Source organism: Hemitrygon akajei, chromosome 3 (genome assembly GCF_048418815.1).
Source record: "Hemitrygon akajei chromosome 3, sHemAka1.3, whole genome shotgun sequence".
In the NCBI taxonomy this organism is placed as follows: domain Eukaryota; kingdom Metazoa; phylum Chordata; class Chondrichthyes; order Myliobatiformes; family Dasyatidae; genus Hemitrygon; species Hemitrygon akajei.
In genome coordinates this window covers 51,889,683-51,908,862 of record NC_133126.1, presented here as the reverse complement: position 1 = coordinate 51,908,862, position 19,180 = coordinate 51,889,683, and the positions used below count along the sequence as shown (strand labels likewise).

Genomic DNA, 19,180 nt, shown 5'->3' with positions numbered 1-19,180 from the left:
TTCTCCTCCTTAACCTGCCCATCACCTCCCTCTAGTGCCCCTCCTCCAATGGTCCACTCTCCTTTCCCATCATATTCCTCCTTCTTAAGGCCTTTACCTCTTCCATCTATTATCTCCCAGTTTCTCATTTCATTCCCCTACCCCCACCTGCTGACCTTCCCCTCACCTATCAGTTTGTACTCCATCGCTGACCCCCACCTTATTCTGGCTTCTCCCCCCTTCCTTTCTAATTTGGATGAAAGGTCTTGGCCTGAAAAATCAACTGTTTATTCCTCTCTGTAGGTGCTGCCTGACCTGCTGAGTTCCTCCAGCATTTTGTGTGTGTGGCTTTGAATTCCAGCATCTGCGAAATTTCTTGTATTTACCTTTGATTATTTGCACAAAGTTCAGCTTATGTGGTTATATTTGCATCAAGCCTCAATTATAACAAAAATGAGAAAGCACTGGAGAAATTCTTCAAGCCAATACCTAGAAGTAGCTACTTTTTTTGTCCCCTTCCCAAGCAATGCTGTAATATTTAGCAAGTTCTATGTTTTTTTTAAGATTTTAACAGTTTTTAGAATTTTATATATTATTGCCAAAACTTTTTAAGCAGACAATTGGAGTTGCAATTTTTCTGTGGTGCTTCGAACCCAACTGAAAATTATGAAATACTCAACTATTTTCAGTAGCAGGCTATGAAATGATATATAATCAAGAGATGTGTACCTATCATTAAGTTTTTAATTCATCAGCTGACTGTGGCGAGTCCAGCATCCTGACTTTCAAGGCTAATGTGCAGTCTGCTGAAATGGCAATTAAACAGTGAGCATGGTGAAAGATGGTATTGTACAAAGGAAATTCATTCAGTGCTGTTTGTTATTCAGAGTTGGCTCCAGATTCTTCATCCAATGAAGAGATGGGTCTTTCAGATTTGCAGACTGTGTAGTGCAGACATGTGCTGTATCAGAACATATTCCTGAATAATATTGGTGGGCTTTACTTCATATTTCTTCAAATGGGAATTGTTATTTTCCATTGAGCATGCTTCAGGAATGATGAACACCACAAAATACAGCATGTAAACATCAGGGCATCTTAATAAGAATAGCAAATGTTTCTACTTCTGTACTGCAAAACGCCCATAGCGAAATAAAACTCATAAAACATAAAATGGAAATCTGGCCCTGCAATGAACATTTTCAGTACTCAAATCAGACAATGACCCTATTGTTTGAAAAATGTAAACTTGGGGAAAAGTTAGTTACCACACTTATTTTGTGTGATACGGATATTTTGTACACATCTTCAGTCCCTATGTCCAGAATGGCTTTGTATTCTAGTTCCAGGTAATGGAAGATGCTGTGCAATAGCATGCTGAGTTTCATTTGACCTGGGGTGCTTATTGCAAACTACCATACAAGTGAGGTCTTGTCTCAATGCCTATGAGGTCCAGGACAATTAGAATGCAGGTTCTTCTGCATGGACTTGCCTTACATACATTTTGTGGACACGTACACAGGCCTTGCTGTGCTGGCGGTATGAATGCACAACATAGGCTTCAGGTGCACTGGGCAGACATGGATGGGTATGGGGTAGGAAACATTGGACAAGCACATGCATCCACAAATACACCCTCGGTTCCATTCCTTTCCTTTGTCAGACCTTTGTTCCTATTCTTCATCTGCAAGGCCTCAGAATAAGGTCAGCACTTGCCCTCCTTAGGGCTGCTCCCCAATTACTAGTTGTTCTTCACTCCCTGGGTCCCGGTAATAATTTAGCTGCAAGCTTGCTCAGACTCCAGTACGCTTCAGGAGAGCCTTCAGCTGCCTGCATGGTCAGAAGATCCTGGTCACCCTATGCCTTGCAGGGGAGTTGGGGAGTGAGATTCATTCTTCGAAAACAGAACATCTCACGGATCACCACCATCACATTTTAATCACAAATAACTCAACTGCTAATTAAACAAATATTATCTTTTGTAACTGAAGAAGTAGTTATCTGTAAACTTAATGGAGCAGTAGTTTACATTTGTATTGCTTTTGTGGTGAACATTGACTTTCAGAGAAAAAACTTCTAACTTGATGCTTCTTGTTACAGTGAAGATTGATCAGGAACAACATATGGTGATACTGGATGAACAGTATGAGGTTAGTTTCTTTCAAAATTTCCCAGTCTGTATTTGTTTAAATTTAAACTTCAAACATGAGGGACAAGAGGTGGGAACATGAAAAATTTGCTTGTGTGCTGCCTGTTGATTATTTTTATTCATGCAGAATGTGGTTTTTGTGAATTTATCTGATTAAAGAAGATGAAAGGAAGATGGGTACTGTGACCAAGGCTGAATCTGGGTCTGAACATATCTATCTTTAATCGAGAAGAGGGAAATTTTTAAGTTATGTGCATATAAGAGTCTAAGCTGAAACAATGTTGCAGTGGAATAACATTGCAGGTTTGGGGTATTATGTAACTTAAATATTGTGTATTAATTTAGGATATTTCCCCAGAAGAACTTCGGAATGAACTCCCTGAACATCAACCTAGATATCCTTTGCATATGCTGGAAATTGGAAATAAACAAAGGAAATGCTGCAAAAGCTGAACAGTTTGGGGAACATATAGAAGAGACCAGTGGTGGTACTGAGGAACATGTCTGGAGGAATGCAAGTGTAATCCAAAATATCAGAAAGGGGACTGAGTGTTGGAAATGTGAAAGACAAGATTTCCTGAAATTGTTGAATTCAGTGAGCTTTGAAGCTAGAACATGTCAGTTTTAATGATGAGGTTTTGTCCCTTAAACTTTGTTCCACTTTTCACATCAGTGCTTCTGGATAGACATTTCCCTTGTTTTTTTTCTTTCACCCCACTGCTGTAGTTGACAGGTTCTCAACAGTACCTACTTCATTTCCCTCACTCTGCACTCACCACCTATCCTCCCAACCAGGAAAAGGATGGTATTTCCCTTACGTTAGACTTCTAAAACCATCATAGAACACGTATTTACATCTGCCCTCTTCTCCTTTGATCTCTTCATTCACACCCCTTCCAGATGTACTTTCCCCACCCTCTCAGCATTACCACTGATGTAAATTCAAAATCTGCTGGGGTCTGCTTCCTTTTGTTCTCTCTGTCACTTTCTCTGCAATTAAAATTTCACTGTTCTGATGGAAGGAACATTAATCTGAGATGTTAACTCTGTTACTCTCTCAACAGATATTACCTGACCTAGCGACTATTTGTAGAATTTTCTGTGTTGATTCTCATGAACATTGCTTTTTGTTTTGTGAGAAGCCATATTGATAACACTTTTTCTACGTCAATGCATAGAACAGTTGGAATTTAAAAATGATAATTTGGCATACTAAGAAATTTAGACTTGAAGCTGAGATTTCTCTAAGAAGGTGTTTGCTGATATTTGTTACCATGTCAATATTGGATGATTTATTTTGTAAGTTTGTTTTAAATTGTGTCAGTATCACAAAATCCAAGGGAAACTGAGTCATATCATGCAGCAAAATTGGATTAAAGTTTTCATTTGATTCTTATTATAAATGGATAAACATAATTCTGCCATCTGTCCATTTTTCAGAACTGGTTCATGTACTTGGTTCTTAGGGAAGAAGTTAGGTCTAGTGGTAACACAGAATCCAAAGATGCACTATATACAGGTGAAAGATGCAAGATTCTAAGCTTTCATTTATCCTACAATGCTGTTGCAGGTGACTGATTACTTTTGCTTGAGCCAGATATTCCCTTTCCAAACCAGAAATTTCAAGATACCAGTCTAAAATGATTTTCACTCTTAAGGGTATTGTCTGAGGATGATAAATTCAGCATTTTCCAAGGGTCTTTGGGGTCCTGAAGAATATGTATAAAGGTGCACTACATGAATAAGCAATTGAGACAGTATGCTTAAAGAACTGTGATAGCAAGTCTTTTGAGTGTCTAATTAAACATTGATCTTGTGGGAGTTGGAGGGAGCCTCTATAAAGATTATTTAACTAAATGCCGTAAAAGATCTAAGTCATTAAATTCAAAGGAATTTTTGGAACACTTTATTTTAAAGATGAATGAAATGTTCCCCAGTTCCATCCATCTTGTTTGCTGAGTGGCACTGGGGGCAATCTGATGAAGTCCATTTGGGGACTTTCTCCAGATTACTATCCAAGACTGGCTAGACTTGCATGGGCCAAATTTAAGAATTATATACTCGATATTTTATTTTAGATACATATTGGGCTAAAAATAGCATTGACAGTTAGATGTACCAGATAAATATAATAGTGTATTTAGATGAAACATAGAAAACCTACAGCACAATACAGGCCCTTCGGTCCACAAAGCTGTGCCGAACATGTTCTTACCTGAGAAATTACCTAGGTTTACCCATAGCCCTCTATTTTTCTGAGCTCCATATACCTGTCTAGGAGTCTCTTAAAAGACCCTATCATATCCGTCTCCATCACCGTTGCTGGCAGCCCATTCCACACACTTGCCACTCACTGCGTAAAAAAAACTTACCCCTGATATCTCCTGTGTACCTATTTCCAAGCACCTTAAAACTGTGCCTTCTCATACTAGCCACTTCAGCCCTGGGAAAAAGCTTCTGACTATCCACACGATCAATGCCTCTCATCATTTTATACACCTCTATTCGGTCACCTGTCACCCTCTGTCGCTCCAAGGAAAAAAAGCCTGAGTTCACTCAACCTATTCTCATAAGGCATGCTCCCCAATCCAGGCAACATCCTTGTAAATCTCCTCTGCACCCTTTCTATGGTTTCCACATCCTTCTTATAGTGAGGCGACCAGAACTGAGCACAGTACTCCAAGTGGGGTCTGACCAGGGTCCTATATAGCTGCAACATTACCTCTCAGCTCCTAAACACAATTCCACAATTGATGAAGGCCAATGCACTGTGTGCCTTCTTAACCACAGAGTCAACCTGCACAGCGGCTTTGAGTGTCCTATGGACTCGGACCTCAAAATCCCTCTGATCCTCCACACTGCCAAGAGTCTTACCATAAATACTATATGTCATATTTGACCTACCAAAATGAACCACCTCACACCTATCTGGGTTGAACTCCATCTGCCACTTCTCAGCCCAGTTTTGCATCCTATCAATGTCCCGCTGCAACCTCTGACAGCCCTCCATACTATCCACAACACCTCCAACCTTTGTGTCATCAGCAAACTTACTAACCCATCCCTCCACTTCCTCATCCAGGTCATTTATAAAAATCACGAAGAGAAGGGGTCCCAGAACAGATCCATGTAGCACACCACTGGTGACTGACTTCCATGCAGAATATGACCTGTCTACAACTACTCTTTGCCTTCTGTGGACAAGCCAGTTCTGGATCCACAAAGCAATTTCCCCTTGGCTCCCATGCCTCCTTACTTTCTCAGTAAGCCTTGCATGGGGTATCTTGTCAAATGCCTTGCTGAAATCCATATAGACTACATCTGCTCTACCTTCATCAATGTGTTTAGTCACATCCTCAAAAAATTCAATCAGGCTCATAAGGCATGACCTGCCTTTCACAAAGCCATGCTGACTATTCCTAATCTTATTATGCCTCTCCAAATATTCATTAATCCTGCCTCTCAGGATCTTCTCCATCAACTTACCAACCACTGAAGTAAGAGTCACTGGCCTATAATTTCCTGGGTTATCTCTACTCCCCTTCTTGAATAATGTAACAACATCCACAACCCTCCAATCCTCTGGAACCTCTCCCGTCCCCATTGATAATGCAAAGATCATTGCCAGAGGTGCAGCAATCTCCTCCCTTGCCTCCCACAGTAGCCTGAGGTACATCTTGTCCGGTCCCAGTGACTGAAATTAAAAGATTTGGAATATTTAAGTATTGTCATTTGAATTTCTATGAATTCATATGCAGAAGTTGCTGAACTAAATCAACAAAAAGTATGTGCAAATATTTTTCTTTGGATAAATTTGATGATTGTTATTTGGTAATTGTTGTAAAATCCACTTGCCACAAGATTTTTTGTAATTACAACTTCCAAGGGTAAGGAAGTCCAATTGGCCCATTTTAAAATAGAATGATTCATTATCATAAATTCCTTCCTTTGTAGGTGACCGGTTTTTAAAATAGTAATTTTCTTAACTTAGTACGTTTGTAGTTTATAGCTACAGATATACACACAGTGATGGAAGGATTTCCTATCCACTCTGCTTTATTTTCTTCAGTCCTTGCGGTAAGTGGCCAATTTCCAAAGCTTGCTTTCATCTTTGTCAACACATCAATTTTTTGATTCACTGTGGTTTTGTTTTTTTGCTTCATTTTCCTTTAAATGCTTTTATGAAGTGATTTTCTTGTATATTTTGGATGTACTGATTTTACTCTAATCAAAATAATACTTATGAAGATTCCTGTATTCTGAAGTAATGCTTATTGGAAGTGTAACAAGTAGAAACATGCAGTGCCTGTAAAGAAAAAATTACCCCTCCCCCCCACTTTGGAAGTTTTCATGTTTTATTGTTTTACTGGATTTTATTGGATTTAATTTGCTATTTTGACGCTGATCAACAGATTTTAAAAAAACACTTTCTTGTCAAAGTGAAAACAAATTTCTACAAATTCGTCTAAACTTTTCACAATTATTAAACATAAACTAATTCATTGCATAATTACCCCTTTCAAGTCAATATTTAGTAGGTGCACCTTTGGCAGCAATTACAGCCCTGAGTCTGTGTAGATAGGTCTCTTATCAGCTTAGCACATCTGGACACTGCAATTTTTCACTATTCTTTACAAAACTGCTCAAGCTCTATCACAGTGGTCAACCTTTTTAAGCCCAAGATCCCCTACCTCGGCCTTAGTGAAAGGCAAGATCGACCTACTAAATCATTTAGAGAAAAAACAGCTTAGATTGTACTTCCAACTTGAGGCCCTTTATTTGGGCTAATTGTATTTTAATGACATAAAACATTTTTGTCAAACTTTCAAATTAATTCAAACAAGAAAACACTGTAACTAGCATATCGAACAGGCCATAGCAGCATGGAGCTCATCCAATAACGCCTTGAATAAGCAGTGCTGAAGCACTTTTGCTCGAATCAAGTTTATCAGTTTGACCACGAGTGTCATTACGTGAGAAAAGTCCACGACCTTCCCAGCCAAGGCTTGCTGATGAATCACACAGTGATAATCCAGGAAGTCGGGAAAATCAGGGTCATTACGGCACAGTGCTATAAAACCAACGTGCACGGCGCACATTGCTGGGGCCCCATCAGTAGTAATTGCCACCAGTTTATGAATGCAGATGTCATTTTCACAGACGTTTTTTAAAAACTCATTGTAAATATCCTCACCTCTCGTTCTCTCCTTTAAGTGCAAAAGAGAGAGGAAGTCCTCCTTTGTTGTAAAATCCTGGAAAGCCATCCTGACAAATACAACAAACTGAGCTGTTTGCATTACATTCAGGGATTCATCGAACTGTTGTGAAAAATATTCACAGGGTGACAAGTCCTTTAACACTTGTCGATCCACGTCCTCTGAGCAGCGTGTTTGCCGGGCCTTCGACCCCGATTTCAGCTCCTCAGCTTTCCTGGTATTGGTGAACTGTTACTGAGACACTAGTATGAGTTTCAGGGGTACGTAAGCTAATGACACCACTGTTTTTATTTCCCATTTCTTTTACATTTGGGGAACGTTGGAATTTAAAGGGGACAAGTGTTGTAATGTGAGCATTATAAATATAAATTAATGCCAATTAGGATTATGGTAATATAGCAATACTCCCACTATGGAAACTTTGTGAAGAGAGATTGTTTCCGGGGTTGCAGGGTTTTCCTTCTGGTCTTTTCTGCCCGGTGCGCATTAGTGAAAACCTCTGTAGGCGAATATCGTTTTACCGTCTTAAAGTTGTTCCTTTTGGGCATGAAGTTGTCAAGTGGTCCTTTTTCAAAGTAGAAGTTACTACATATTTGCATCAAAAGATTTATCAGGCATAATGTATTTGTGTATTTATTTTTCATTTTTTTCTGGGATCTACTGGGAAAGTTTCAAAGATCGACCGGTCGATCATGATTGACTGGTTGGCGACCACTACTCTATCAGATTGACTGGGGATTGTGAGTAAACAGCCCTTTTCAAGTCCAGCCACAAATTCTCAATTGGATTGACTTGGCCACTCCAGGACATTAACTTTGTTTTTAAGCCATTCTTGTGTAGCTTTGGCTTTATGCTTGGGGTCATTGTCTTGCTGAAAAACAAATCTCCTCCCAAGTTCTCTTGCAGACTGTATCAGGATTTCCTCCAGGATTTCTCTGGTTTTGCTGCATACATTTTACCCTCTACCTTTACAAGCCTTCCGGGGCCTGCTGCAGTGAAGCATCTCCACAGCATGATGCATCCACCACCATGCTACACTGTAGGAATGGTGTGTTTATGATGATGTGCGATGCCAAACATGGCGTTTAGTCTGAAGGCTATAAAGCTCAATTTTAGTTTCATCAGACCATTGAACCTTCTTTCAGCTGACTTCAGTCTCCCACATGCCTTCTGGTGAACTCTAGCCGAGATTTCACGTGAGCTTCTTTCAACAGTGGCTTTCTGTTTGCCACTATCCCATAAAGCTGTGACTGCTGAAGCACTCAGGCAACAGCTGTGGTATGCGCTGTCTCTACCCACTTGGCCACTGAAGCTTGTAACTCCTCCAGAGTTGCCATAGGTCACTAGTCCCCTTCTTGCAAGGGTTACTCAGTGAGGACGGCCTGCTCCAGGCAGATTTACAGCTGTGCCATATTCTTTCCATTTCTTGATGATTAACTTTACTGTACTCCAAGGGATATTCGGTGACTTGGAAATTTTCTTGTATCCATCCCCTGAATTGTGCTTTTCACTAACCTTTTCGTGGAGTTGCTTGGAGCGTTCTTTTGTCATCATGATGTAGTTTTTGCCCAAATACTGACAGTTGGACCATCCAGATTTCAGGTGTATTTTTACATCAATCAATTGAAATACTTTGACTGCACATTAGTTATCTCCATTTAACTAATTATATGACTTCTAAAACCAGATGTCTCCACCGGTGATGATTTGGTGTGTCATGTTAAAGGGGGTGAATACTTGTGCAAGCAATTACTTTGTGATTTATATTTGTAATTAATTTAGATCACTTTGTAGAGATCTGTTTTCATTTTGACACAAGGGTCTTTTTCTGTTGATCAGTGTCATAAAGCCAAATTAAATCCATTATAATTCAGTATTATAAAACATGAACACTTCCAAGGGGGTGAATACTTTTCACAGTCACTGTTGAATCGGAATGTCTCTTGATCCTGCTTGAGCTTGCAAAGGATCATAAATTTCCAAACTAAAACTATCATACTATCATTATTGGTTTAACTTGTTTAAGACAATTTGACCATGTTAAATTGCCTTCATATTTTGAATTTTGAAGGTTTATGTTCTGTGGTTAATAAAATAACTTGCAATTAATTGCAAGTAAAGTAATAATTATTTAGTATTTAAGACAAAGCAGCTTCACAGTGTCCATCTCTTGTCCTCCCCTCTATGGAAGATACTTGGATTTGGAGTGGGAGCTCTGCAGTTTATGAAATCAGTTTCAAACTTTGTAAATACGAAGCTGTTAATTTGTATGTGTGATTCCAGTGTTTATCTTGGCGAACAGAACAAACTTTAAAAAAAATTATTTTTGCAACTTCTAGAATTCAGAAACATAGTGAAATGTATCTGAACTGTACTTTTCAATGACCCACACTGGACCATTAACAAAAATTTTCTCAATTCCCTCATATCCTTTTAAACTAGAGCCAAGGCACTTTTAATCCACTCTTTGACAAATGGAATATTTTTATCTATATAAGAAGAAAGAGGAAGAGTCTGAGCCAGTTTCATCATTTAATATAATTAATAGCAGATTTTATTTTTCCCTTCAACCACTTTTCTTTATAAACTTTATATCCTATGAATCATATGATATCCATAATGCCAACAGTAGTTTTTGAAATAACAATATCCACATGGTATTCCAACCCTAAATGGAAAACTTGCCTAACCTCTGGAATCCACCATGTGAAACATTGTTAATCTCCAGGAAAGTTTGTGCTTCAGTGGAATTACCTTATGTTATTCTAAATTCTTGGGAACATAGGCTTAGTCTACACAAGCTTTCCTGATAGCATAGTCCTTGATCTCAGGAATCAGTCTTGTATATATTCATTGCAACCACCTTAGGCAAATTATAACCTTTCTTGGGTAAGGAAGTTCAGTGTTCCTATAATACTATTACCAAATTCCTAGATAATCAGAGTACTCTTCTTTCGATTTGTGTACCACAAAGGGTGATGTGATAATTAATTTTCTAATTTTTTTGCTCCACATTTTCTTCATTCATGTGCAAAGATTCCAATGCCTCTGAATGCAATTATTCTTCACATTAAAGAAAAGTAATCTTCCTGTCAAAATAAATACTAACCTCCAAATGAATACATCTGCATGTTCTTGCCCTTTGGCATGTTTCTTCATAGTCTCTTGCACAGGTTTTTGTTTTACTCCATGCACTCTCCAACATATTATACCTGAATTAATGTAATTGATGTATTTTATTATAAGTTACACACCAAGCAATGATTCATGCAGTAGAGAATTATTTAATTTTTTGAATCTGCCGTCGTAAAACTGATTAATTTACTCCTATTCCTAGTTTTCAATAGAATAAATCCTCAATGTAAGTGCATATACTATCCCGTATCACTTGGGCTGCTGGGTGTCTCTCAGTTAACTCTCTTGTATCAAGGACAATCTATTATTTCACTGATTTATTACTTTATTCTGGTAACTCCCTTGGGTATAGGCCACTGTTATGCAATCTCTTCATCAGTTAGGTCCACACCCCAGTAATTAATCTGGTCTACATACACTGTGCCAACTTCAAAGCAAGTGTATTCTTAACCATAAAAAGTGACTAAGACTGAATATGCAGTCTCATGGCCCTCAGCAATACCTTTCTACTCTAACTATTTGCCAAAGATACCATAACGGTTGCCTTAAATGTGTATTGTACCTGAATTTACTTTGTGATTCCTCCACACATCATTGGATGGGTACATGGAGGGGAAGGAGCTTAGTGGTTTATGATCTGAACTCAGACTATCAGAGAGAATGCTATGGTCAACATGGATCAATAGAGCCAAAGTGCCTTTTCCCCTGCTATATTACTCTGCTGTATGACCAACATTTGCTGTTTCTGAAAAGCAAATGTCTCCCTTTGGCCTTCCATTAGGACTGAAAAAGTGAGAAAAGACAGGGTGTTTTAAGCTGCAGAAAGGGGTGAATGAAGCAAAGGGAGTATTTGTGATACCAAGATTGGGAGGTGACATACCCTACTGATGCAGTCCAAGACAAGGTGATCAGTGTTAATCAGAGCTGGTCTATTTGAACAAACAAAAATAGGAGACAAATGAGAAAAAAATGTGAGAACTAGAAATGAAAATCATACCAGTTGTCAGAGTTCTAAAATAAAGTGCGAGAAATATTAATATCTGTGGCAACTGAAAAACAGAATTACGTTTCACCTAGATGACCTTGCATTACTGGCTAGTTCTGACACAAACAGGGAAGACAAGTTGTCTGAAATTGTTGAACTTCAGGACTATAGTGAGCCCAGGTAGAAGATGATGTTCTGTCCTCAAGCCAACATTGGATTTTATTAGCGCAGTGCAGGGGGCCAAAGAGTACAAGTGGGAAGGAGAATTAAAGTGACAGGTAACCTGAAGCACAGTCACAGCAGCAGATTTTTCTTTTACCTTTATAGTCTTGTCTTGATGTATTTCCGGCATTTTATTTTATTTCAGATTTCCAATTCAAATATTGTTAATTTCTCCCTTCTGCTCGCTCATCTTTTTTTACTTGCATTACTCCAGACAGAGATTTTCATTAATAAATGTACATCACCCTCTGAGATCACATCAGCAAAATGTGTCAGTGTCTGCCAGGTCATAAACATCCACTTTGTGATCTTCTCTGCAATTTAAAACTTGATTTTCAGTTCTGATGCAAGGTCACTGACCAGAAACATTATCTTTATAAGATGATGAGAGGCATTGTTCATGTGGATAGCCAGAGGACTTTTACCAGGGCTGAAATGTCTAACATGAGGGGGCATATTTTTAAGGTGCTTGGAAGTAGATGGAGAACGGATGTCAGGGATAAGTTTTTCACACAGAGAATGGTGGTGCAGGCAGATACAATAGGGTCATTTAAGAGACTCCTAGATAGGTACATGGAGCTTAGTAAAATAGAGGGCTGTGTGCTAGGGAAATTCTAGGCGGTTTCTGTAGTCCGTTACGTGGTCGGCACAACATTGTGGACCGAAGGGCCTGTAATGTGCTGCAGATGTCTATGTTCTTTGTTGCTCTCCAACATACAATTTAACCTTGTGAGTATCTTCAGTATTTAATGTATTCATTAGTTTTTCCATTGTCTAAAGAATCCTCTTGCCCATTGAATTACCTTTGCTCTATCACCTCAAAGATTCCTTGCCTCAGCTTCAGCTTTCAGAGAGATTGACTCGTGGATGTTGAGCAGCTGTTTTCTTTAAATGAAGAATTTTTCAATAAGGAATTAGCCAGTTGGAGTTAAATTAAGAAATGTCGTAAATATATTTTTTAGGGTTTCTCCAAAAGAGCTGAGATTGATCAGTCAATAAGCCTTTCAGGACTGAGATCCTTAGATTTCACTGAGGTTAGTAGAATTGGTCATGAATTTGGGTTTGAGTCTCAGAATCAACAATAACCTCATTTACTGTTGTAGCAGCATCTAATGCCCTTTGGCCTTGTGTTTGATTTTGACACAGTGTTCTTGCAACCATCTGCAGTGCCCATAAGTTTTTAATATCATAAAGGTGTGATGCTTAGCAAGTGAATTAAAAATTTTCCTCCTCCTGAACCACATGCTTATAATTTGTTTTTTAATGTGTGGATTTAACTACATGAAAATTAAGATAAGATCTTTTGTGGCCTCAATTATTTAGCACAGCCACTTGTTGTATATTACTGAAAGCTCTGAAAAGCCAAATGCACTCATCTCTTGTTTCTTATCTATTCTAAAAGCGATAACACTAAACTCTAGATTTGGAAACATAATTTCCTTTCGGTAAATGATGTTAGCATTTTCTAAGCAAACTATTACTATGTTCCTGTTTATTTATTCCCCAAAAGTGTGTAGCACTGACTAAACAATTTGTTACCAACACTAACTTGTCCTTAATTTGGTGAGCACTTTTTAAAAATAGTTTATGATCTTTGAGGTGAAGATGCTAATAAGTTCCAGGAATGTCTACCTGGCAGGGTACTAAAAATTTGTGCAGACCAACTGGCTGGATGGAGTGTTCAAGGACATCTTCAGTATCTCACTGATGCAGCTGGAGATTCTTGCTTCCTTCAAAAGAACAGAAATCATTCCAATGCCCAAGAGGAGCAGGATGAGCTGCCGCAACAACTGTTGATGAAATGCTTTGAGAAGTTGGTCATGGCTAGACTTAACTCCTGCCTGAACAAGGACCTGGACCTGCTGCAAATAGGCCACAAGAGGTCTACAGCAGACACAATGTCACTGGCTCTCCACTGCTTTGAACCACCTACTCAACAGCAATACCTACGTCAGGCTGAAGTTTATCGATTACAGCTTGGTGTTCAACACCATCATCCCCTCACTACTTATCAACAAGTTTCAAAATGGCCTTTGTACGTACCTCTGCAACTGGATCATCAACTTTCTCATTGTAAGACCACATTATGCATTAGTGAGGATAACATCTCATTGACACTCAGCTTGGGTGCACCTTAAGGATGTGTGCTTTGCCCACTGCTCTACTCTTTCTACACTCATGACTGTGTGGCTAGGCACAGCTCAAACACAATCTATAAATGTGATGATGACACCACTATTATTGGTAGAATCTCAGAAAGTGACAAGGAAGTGTTTGGAAACGAGATAGATTGGCTGATTGATGTCATAGCAACAACCTTGCACTCAACGGCAGCAAGACCAGGGAATTGATTGTGAATTTCAGGAAGGGAAAGTTGGGAGAACATACACCTGTCCTGCTTGAGAAATGGAAAAGGTGAGCAGCCTCAAGTTCATTTGGTGCCAATATCTGAGGATCTATCTTGGGCCCAGCACACTTATGTCATCAATGGGAAGGCACACCAATGGTTCTCCTTTGAATAGATTTTGTATGTAACCAAAGATTCTTGCAAATTTCTACAGACGTAAGGTGGAGACTGCAAGAGGCTGCAGAGAGTTATAGATTCAGCTAGCTTTATCATAGGCACAACCCTCCACACCATCTTGGGCATCTTCAAGAAGTGATGCCTCCGGAAGACACCATCTGGAATATGCCATCTTCTTGTTACCACCATGAGGTTGTAGGTACAGGAACCTGAAGACCCACACTCAATGATTCAGGAACTTCCTCTCCACCATCAGATTTCTGGATAGTCCATGAACACTATCTTGTTATTCCTTTTTAATTTATTTTTGTAACTTATTTTTATATCTTACACTCTAGTACTGCTGCAAAATAAATTTCTCAATTGTTGCTAGTGATAATAAACCTGATTTTCAAACAATGATGATACATTTTAAAGTTGACATTGAATTGTGGAGACTCATTTGTGAATATTGATGCTCTTGGGTAATTTTTGTTCTTGTCCATTGAGTTGTTTTGTCTATTCCAAAGAAATAAATACCATACATTTAATATCCCTGCCAGTTTTGTGTTCCCTGTTCTGTCTCTTCAAAGGTTGTATGGAGGTGCCAGACATTGTAGATGCTGTAAATCTGGAGCAACACGCACAGGTTCTGAAGGAACTCAGCAGGTCAGGCAGCATCTTTGGAGGGAAATGGCCAGTTAATGTTTCAGGTTGTGACCTTTCATCTGTCTTGACTGGTACAGTCGACTGTCAACCTCACTCTAAATATGCTGCCTGATCCACTAAATACTTCCAGCACCTTTGTGTTGCTTTATTTGCTAACACAGATTTCTCACTTTCTTGCACAGACCAGTTATACAAGTGAAAATCTTAACTGAAAATTAAGAATCTGCAAGACTGTTCCATTGCTTTGTATACTTGTTAAATACAAAATCGCAGGTATATTGAGGAACAGTGACAATTAACATGTCAAAATTGAGCTTTAATTACAGAATAGATGTTTTGCCTGTAAAGTTCTGTAAGATTGTCAAATTTATATTTTAAACACAGCTCAAAGGAAATTGGAAAACCATGCAAGATGCTTATTTACATTCATAATCAGTTTAGTGCATAATGTCAGGTGATGTAAATAATGATACTTAGTATGCTTTCTTATCTATAATGTACATTGCAATAGTTTATGATTCTCAATTACTCAATTCATGATTCTGCATTCAGTGGTTGAAAATGCAGTGCAGCAGTTGACATCATTAGAAGATAAACTTTCTTTTGAGGCTTGAATAGGGGAACCTAGTTTCTGCTTGGTTGTCATACCCTATCATGGTCTTTAAGTATATATGATGGTCTTTAATTATATATCTTACTTCATTTGGAAAAAAGTAATCACCCTGACACTACCAATACTTGGTCATAATTTTGTGTTATGGCCTAACATTATGGTAACCTGAGTGAACTGTGAAAAAACAATTACACTCAAGAATACTGTGTACTGTTCTTATTTAATGAAGAATATACTTTGGAGGTAGTTAAGATATATTCACTTGATTTGGTTCCAGGGATGACGGGTTTGCCTTGAAAGGCTGAGCAGATTAGGCCTCCTCATTGGAGTTCAGGAAATTGACAAGAACATATGCTTAGAGAATGTTTTGTCTCACTGGGATTTGTGAGTGGAGTAGAGGTCAAACTTAGATGAGCTTCAATCTCTTTGCATGATACAGCAGTTTTGGAGCTTTGTGACTTATTCTTTCTTTTTAAATCTTTTTATTAATTTTTAAGCAAACATAAATGAAACATGAATACAAAGAGTTTGAGAGTACATAGTTAATAGTTTCAGTAGACATTCAAATATATAATAATCAATATATATAACCTCCCAAACTCATAGTATTTATGAACAAAAGAAATAAAAAGAAAAGAAAACCCCAAAAAAAAGAAGAAAAAAAAACACTAACCAACATGGGCCATTGCATAATGTCAGATATATACAGTAGTGCCAATAACTCCAAACCTCCATCCAAATAATTAAGGATAATAAAAGTGAGGTTTAGGAAAAGACAATTTAACTCATATGAAAATGTTGAATAAATGGTCTCCAAGTTTCTTCAAATTTAACTGAAGGATCAAAAACAACACTTCTAATTTTTTCAAAGCTCAAGATAGTTTGAGAAAACCACTGAAATATAGTTGGAGGAATAATTTCTTTCCAATTCAATAAAATAGATCTTCTAGCCATTAATGTAACAAATGCAATCATACGTCGAGATGAGGAGGATAAACGACTATTATCCACCATTGGTAAACCGAAAATTGGAGTAATAGGATGCGGTTGGAAATTGATATTCAGAACTATTGAAATAATACTGAAAATATCTTTCCAATAATTTTGCAAACAAGGGCAAGACCAAAACATATGGGTCAATGAAGCAACATCAGAATGACATCTGTCACAGGTTGGATTAACATAAGAATAAAATCGAGCAAGTTTATCCTTAGACATATGAGCTCTATGTACAACCTTAAATTGTATTAGGGCATGTTTAGCACAAATGGAAGACGAACTGACTAATAGTAAAATTTTCTCCCACTGCTCAGTGGATATAAGACAATGAAGTTCTTTTTCCCATTCCTTCTTAATTTTTTCTGATATTTCTGGCTGTATTTTCATGATCATATTATAAATGACAGCTACTAAACCCTTTTGACAAGGATTCAGAGCTAAAATTCTTTCTGTAAAGTCCAATGGACATAGTTTTGGAAAAGACTGTAACTCATTATACAAAAATTTTCTAACTTACAAATATCTAAAAAAAAATGAGTTTTAGGTAAATTATATTTATTAGATAGCTGTTCAAAGGACATAAAGCTATCATCCAAAAACAAATCACAAAAACATGTTATACCTTTTGTTTTCCATAAAAGAAAAGCTTGATCCATAAAAGAGGGCCGAAAAAAAAAGTTAGATATTATAGGGCTTGATAAAATAAACTTATTCAAACCAAAAAAATATACGAAATTGAAACCAAATTCGCAATGTATATTTGACTATAGGATTAGTTATTTGTTTATTCAATTTAGATAAAGAAAAAGGAAGTGAAAATCCTAAAATTGAAAACAATGAAAAGTTTTGTACAGATTTACATTCCAAATTTACCCATTGTGGGCAAGCAGCTATAGTCGATTCTTGTGTCCAAAATATTAAATATCGTATATTAACTGCCCAATAGTAAAATCTCAAGTTTGGCAAAGCCAAACCGCCCTCCTTCTTAGGCTTCTGTAAATATTTTTTGCCTAGTCTAGGATTTTTATTCTGCCACAGATAAGAAGATATTTTGGAGTCAATAATATCAAAAAAAGATTTAGGAATAAAAATTGGTAATGCTTGAAATAAATATAAGAATTTGGGTAATACCATCATCTTAATAGCATTAATTCGACCAACCAATGACAAAGATAATGGAGACCACCTGGTAGCAAGTTGCTTAATTTGGTCAATTAAAGGTAAAAAATTAACTTTAAATAAATCTTTATGTTTTTTAGTAATTTTAATACCCAAATAAGTAAAATAATCTGTAACAACTTTAAATGGTAATTTTTTATAAATTGGAACTTGCATATTTAATGGAAATAATTCGCTCTTATTAAAATTCAATTTATAACCAGAAAAGTTACTAAACTGAGCAAGCAAGGACGAAATAGCAGGAATAGATCTCTCAGGGTCGGATATGTATAGTAACAAATCATCAGCATATAATGATAACTTATACGTCCCCTCCCCACGAGTAATACCCAAAATATTAGGTGATTCACGAATGGCTATAGCCAAAGGTTCCAAAGCAATGTCAAATAGTAAAGGACTTAAAGAACAGCCTTGCCTTGTACCACGGACTAACTGGAAAAAAAGATTTTTGATTATTGGTAAAGACTGAAGCCAAGGGTTTATAGTATATTAATTTAATCCATGATATAAATTTTGAACTAAAATTAAAATGCTGCAACGTATTAAATAAATATGGCCATTCAACTCTATCAAATGCTTTTTCAGCATCTAAGGAAATGACACATTCTGGTATTTTGGGTGAAGGAGTATAAATAATATTACCGTAGATTCCGGACTACAGAGCGCACCTGATTAAAAGCCGCTGGCTCTAATTTTAGAAAGAAAATCAATTTTTTACTTGTACAGGCCGCACCGGATTTTCGGCCGCAGGTGTCCCACGTTGTAATATGAGATATTTACACAGAAAGATATTACACGTGAGGATTTTTTAACTTTTAATTAAATCCATATGGTAACATAAACAAATACATATTGCAAATGCTTTTTTTCGAACCGTGCCTGTAACGTGGCTACTTTTAAATATACGTTGCGTATACTTTTTTACTGAACAACATTCCAATATCTCCTAACGACTGGTAAAAAATATATATACTGCAGCCTACCAGGAAAAGTTATTGATCGCCTTTAACTTAAAAGCAGCGTTCACTCAGATCCAATGCCGCTCGCGTAATGCGCTCCCCCCCTCCTTCCCGTTTATCGCAAACTGGCATTTTTCCCACAAGACGCGGCAAAACCGGGTGTGACGTCATAGCATCCCGCGATGTAGTACAGAAAACAAATATAGTTAAAACACTTCTAACTTTAACTAGAAAATGAATTACTAAGCGAAAATATTATAAACTAAATAACTGCCATAAAGGCAGCACAATGCTTTTCTTCGAGTGTTTTCCATGTTGATGAGGGTGAGTACAAATGACTGATTTACAATAATTTAATTGTGAAAGTGCGCTTGATTTATCGTACAATTTCATTGGACCTCTGTGAACTACTCATCAATTTTATTGGTCTACTGTTACGAGGCAAAATGTTTTTGGCGGCATGAAAAAAATAATGCATTAGCCGCTCCGTATTAAAGGCCGCAGAGTTCAAAGCTGTTCAAAATGTGGGAAAAAAGTAGCGGCTTATAATCCGACATCTACGGTAATTAATT

The 19,180-nt window shown here is 37.5% G+C and overlaps 1 protein-coding gene across 2 annotated transcripts in view; it reads left to right on the top strand.

The window, feature by feature from the left end:
* gmfb (glia maturation factor, beta) overlaps positions 1-19,180 on the top strand; it is a 32,577-nt gene that overhangs the window by 4,571 nt on the left and 8,826 nt on the right. For both annotated transcript variants that reach the window (XM_073039870.1, XM_073039871.1), the window contains 3 exons: positions 2,080-2,129; positions 2,474-2,523; positions 6,123-6,205. In XM_073039870.1, the coding sequence (XP_072895971.1) occupies positions 2,080-2,129; positions 2,474-2,523; positions 6,123-6,205 (183 nt within the window). The remainder of the gene's footprint in view (positions 1-2,079; positions 2,130-2,473; positions 2,524-6,122; positions 6,206-19,180) is intronic.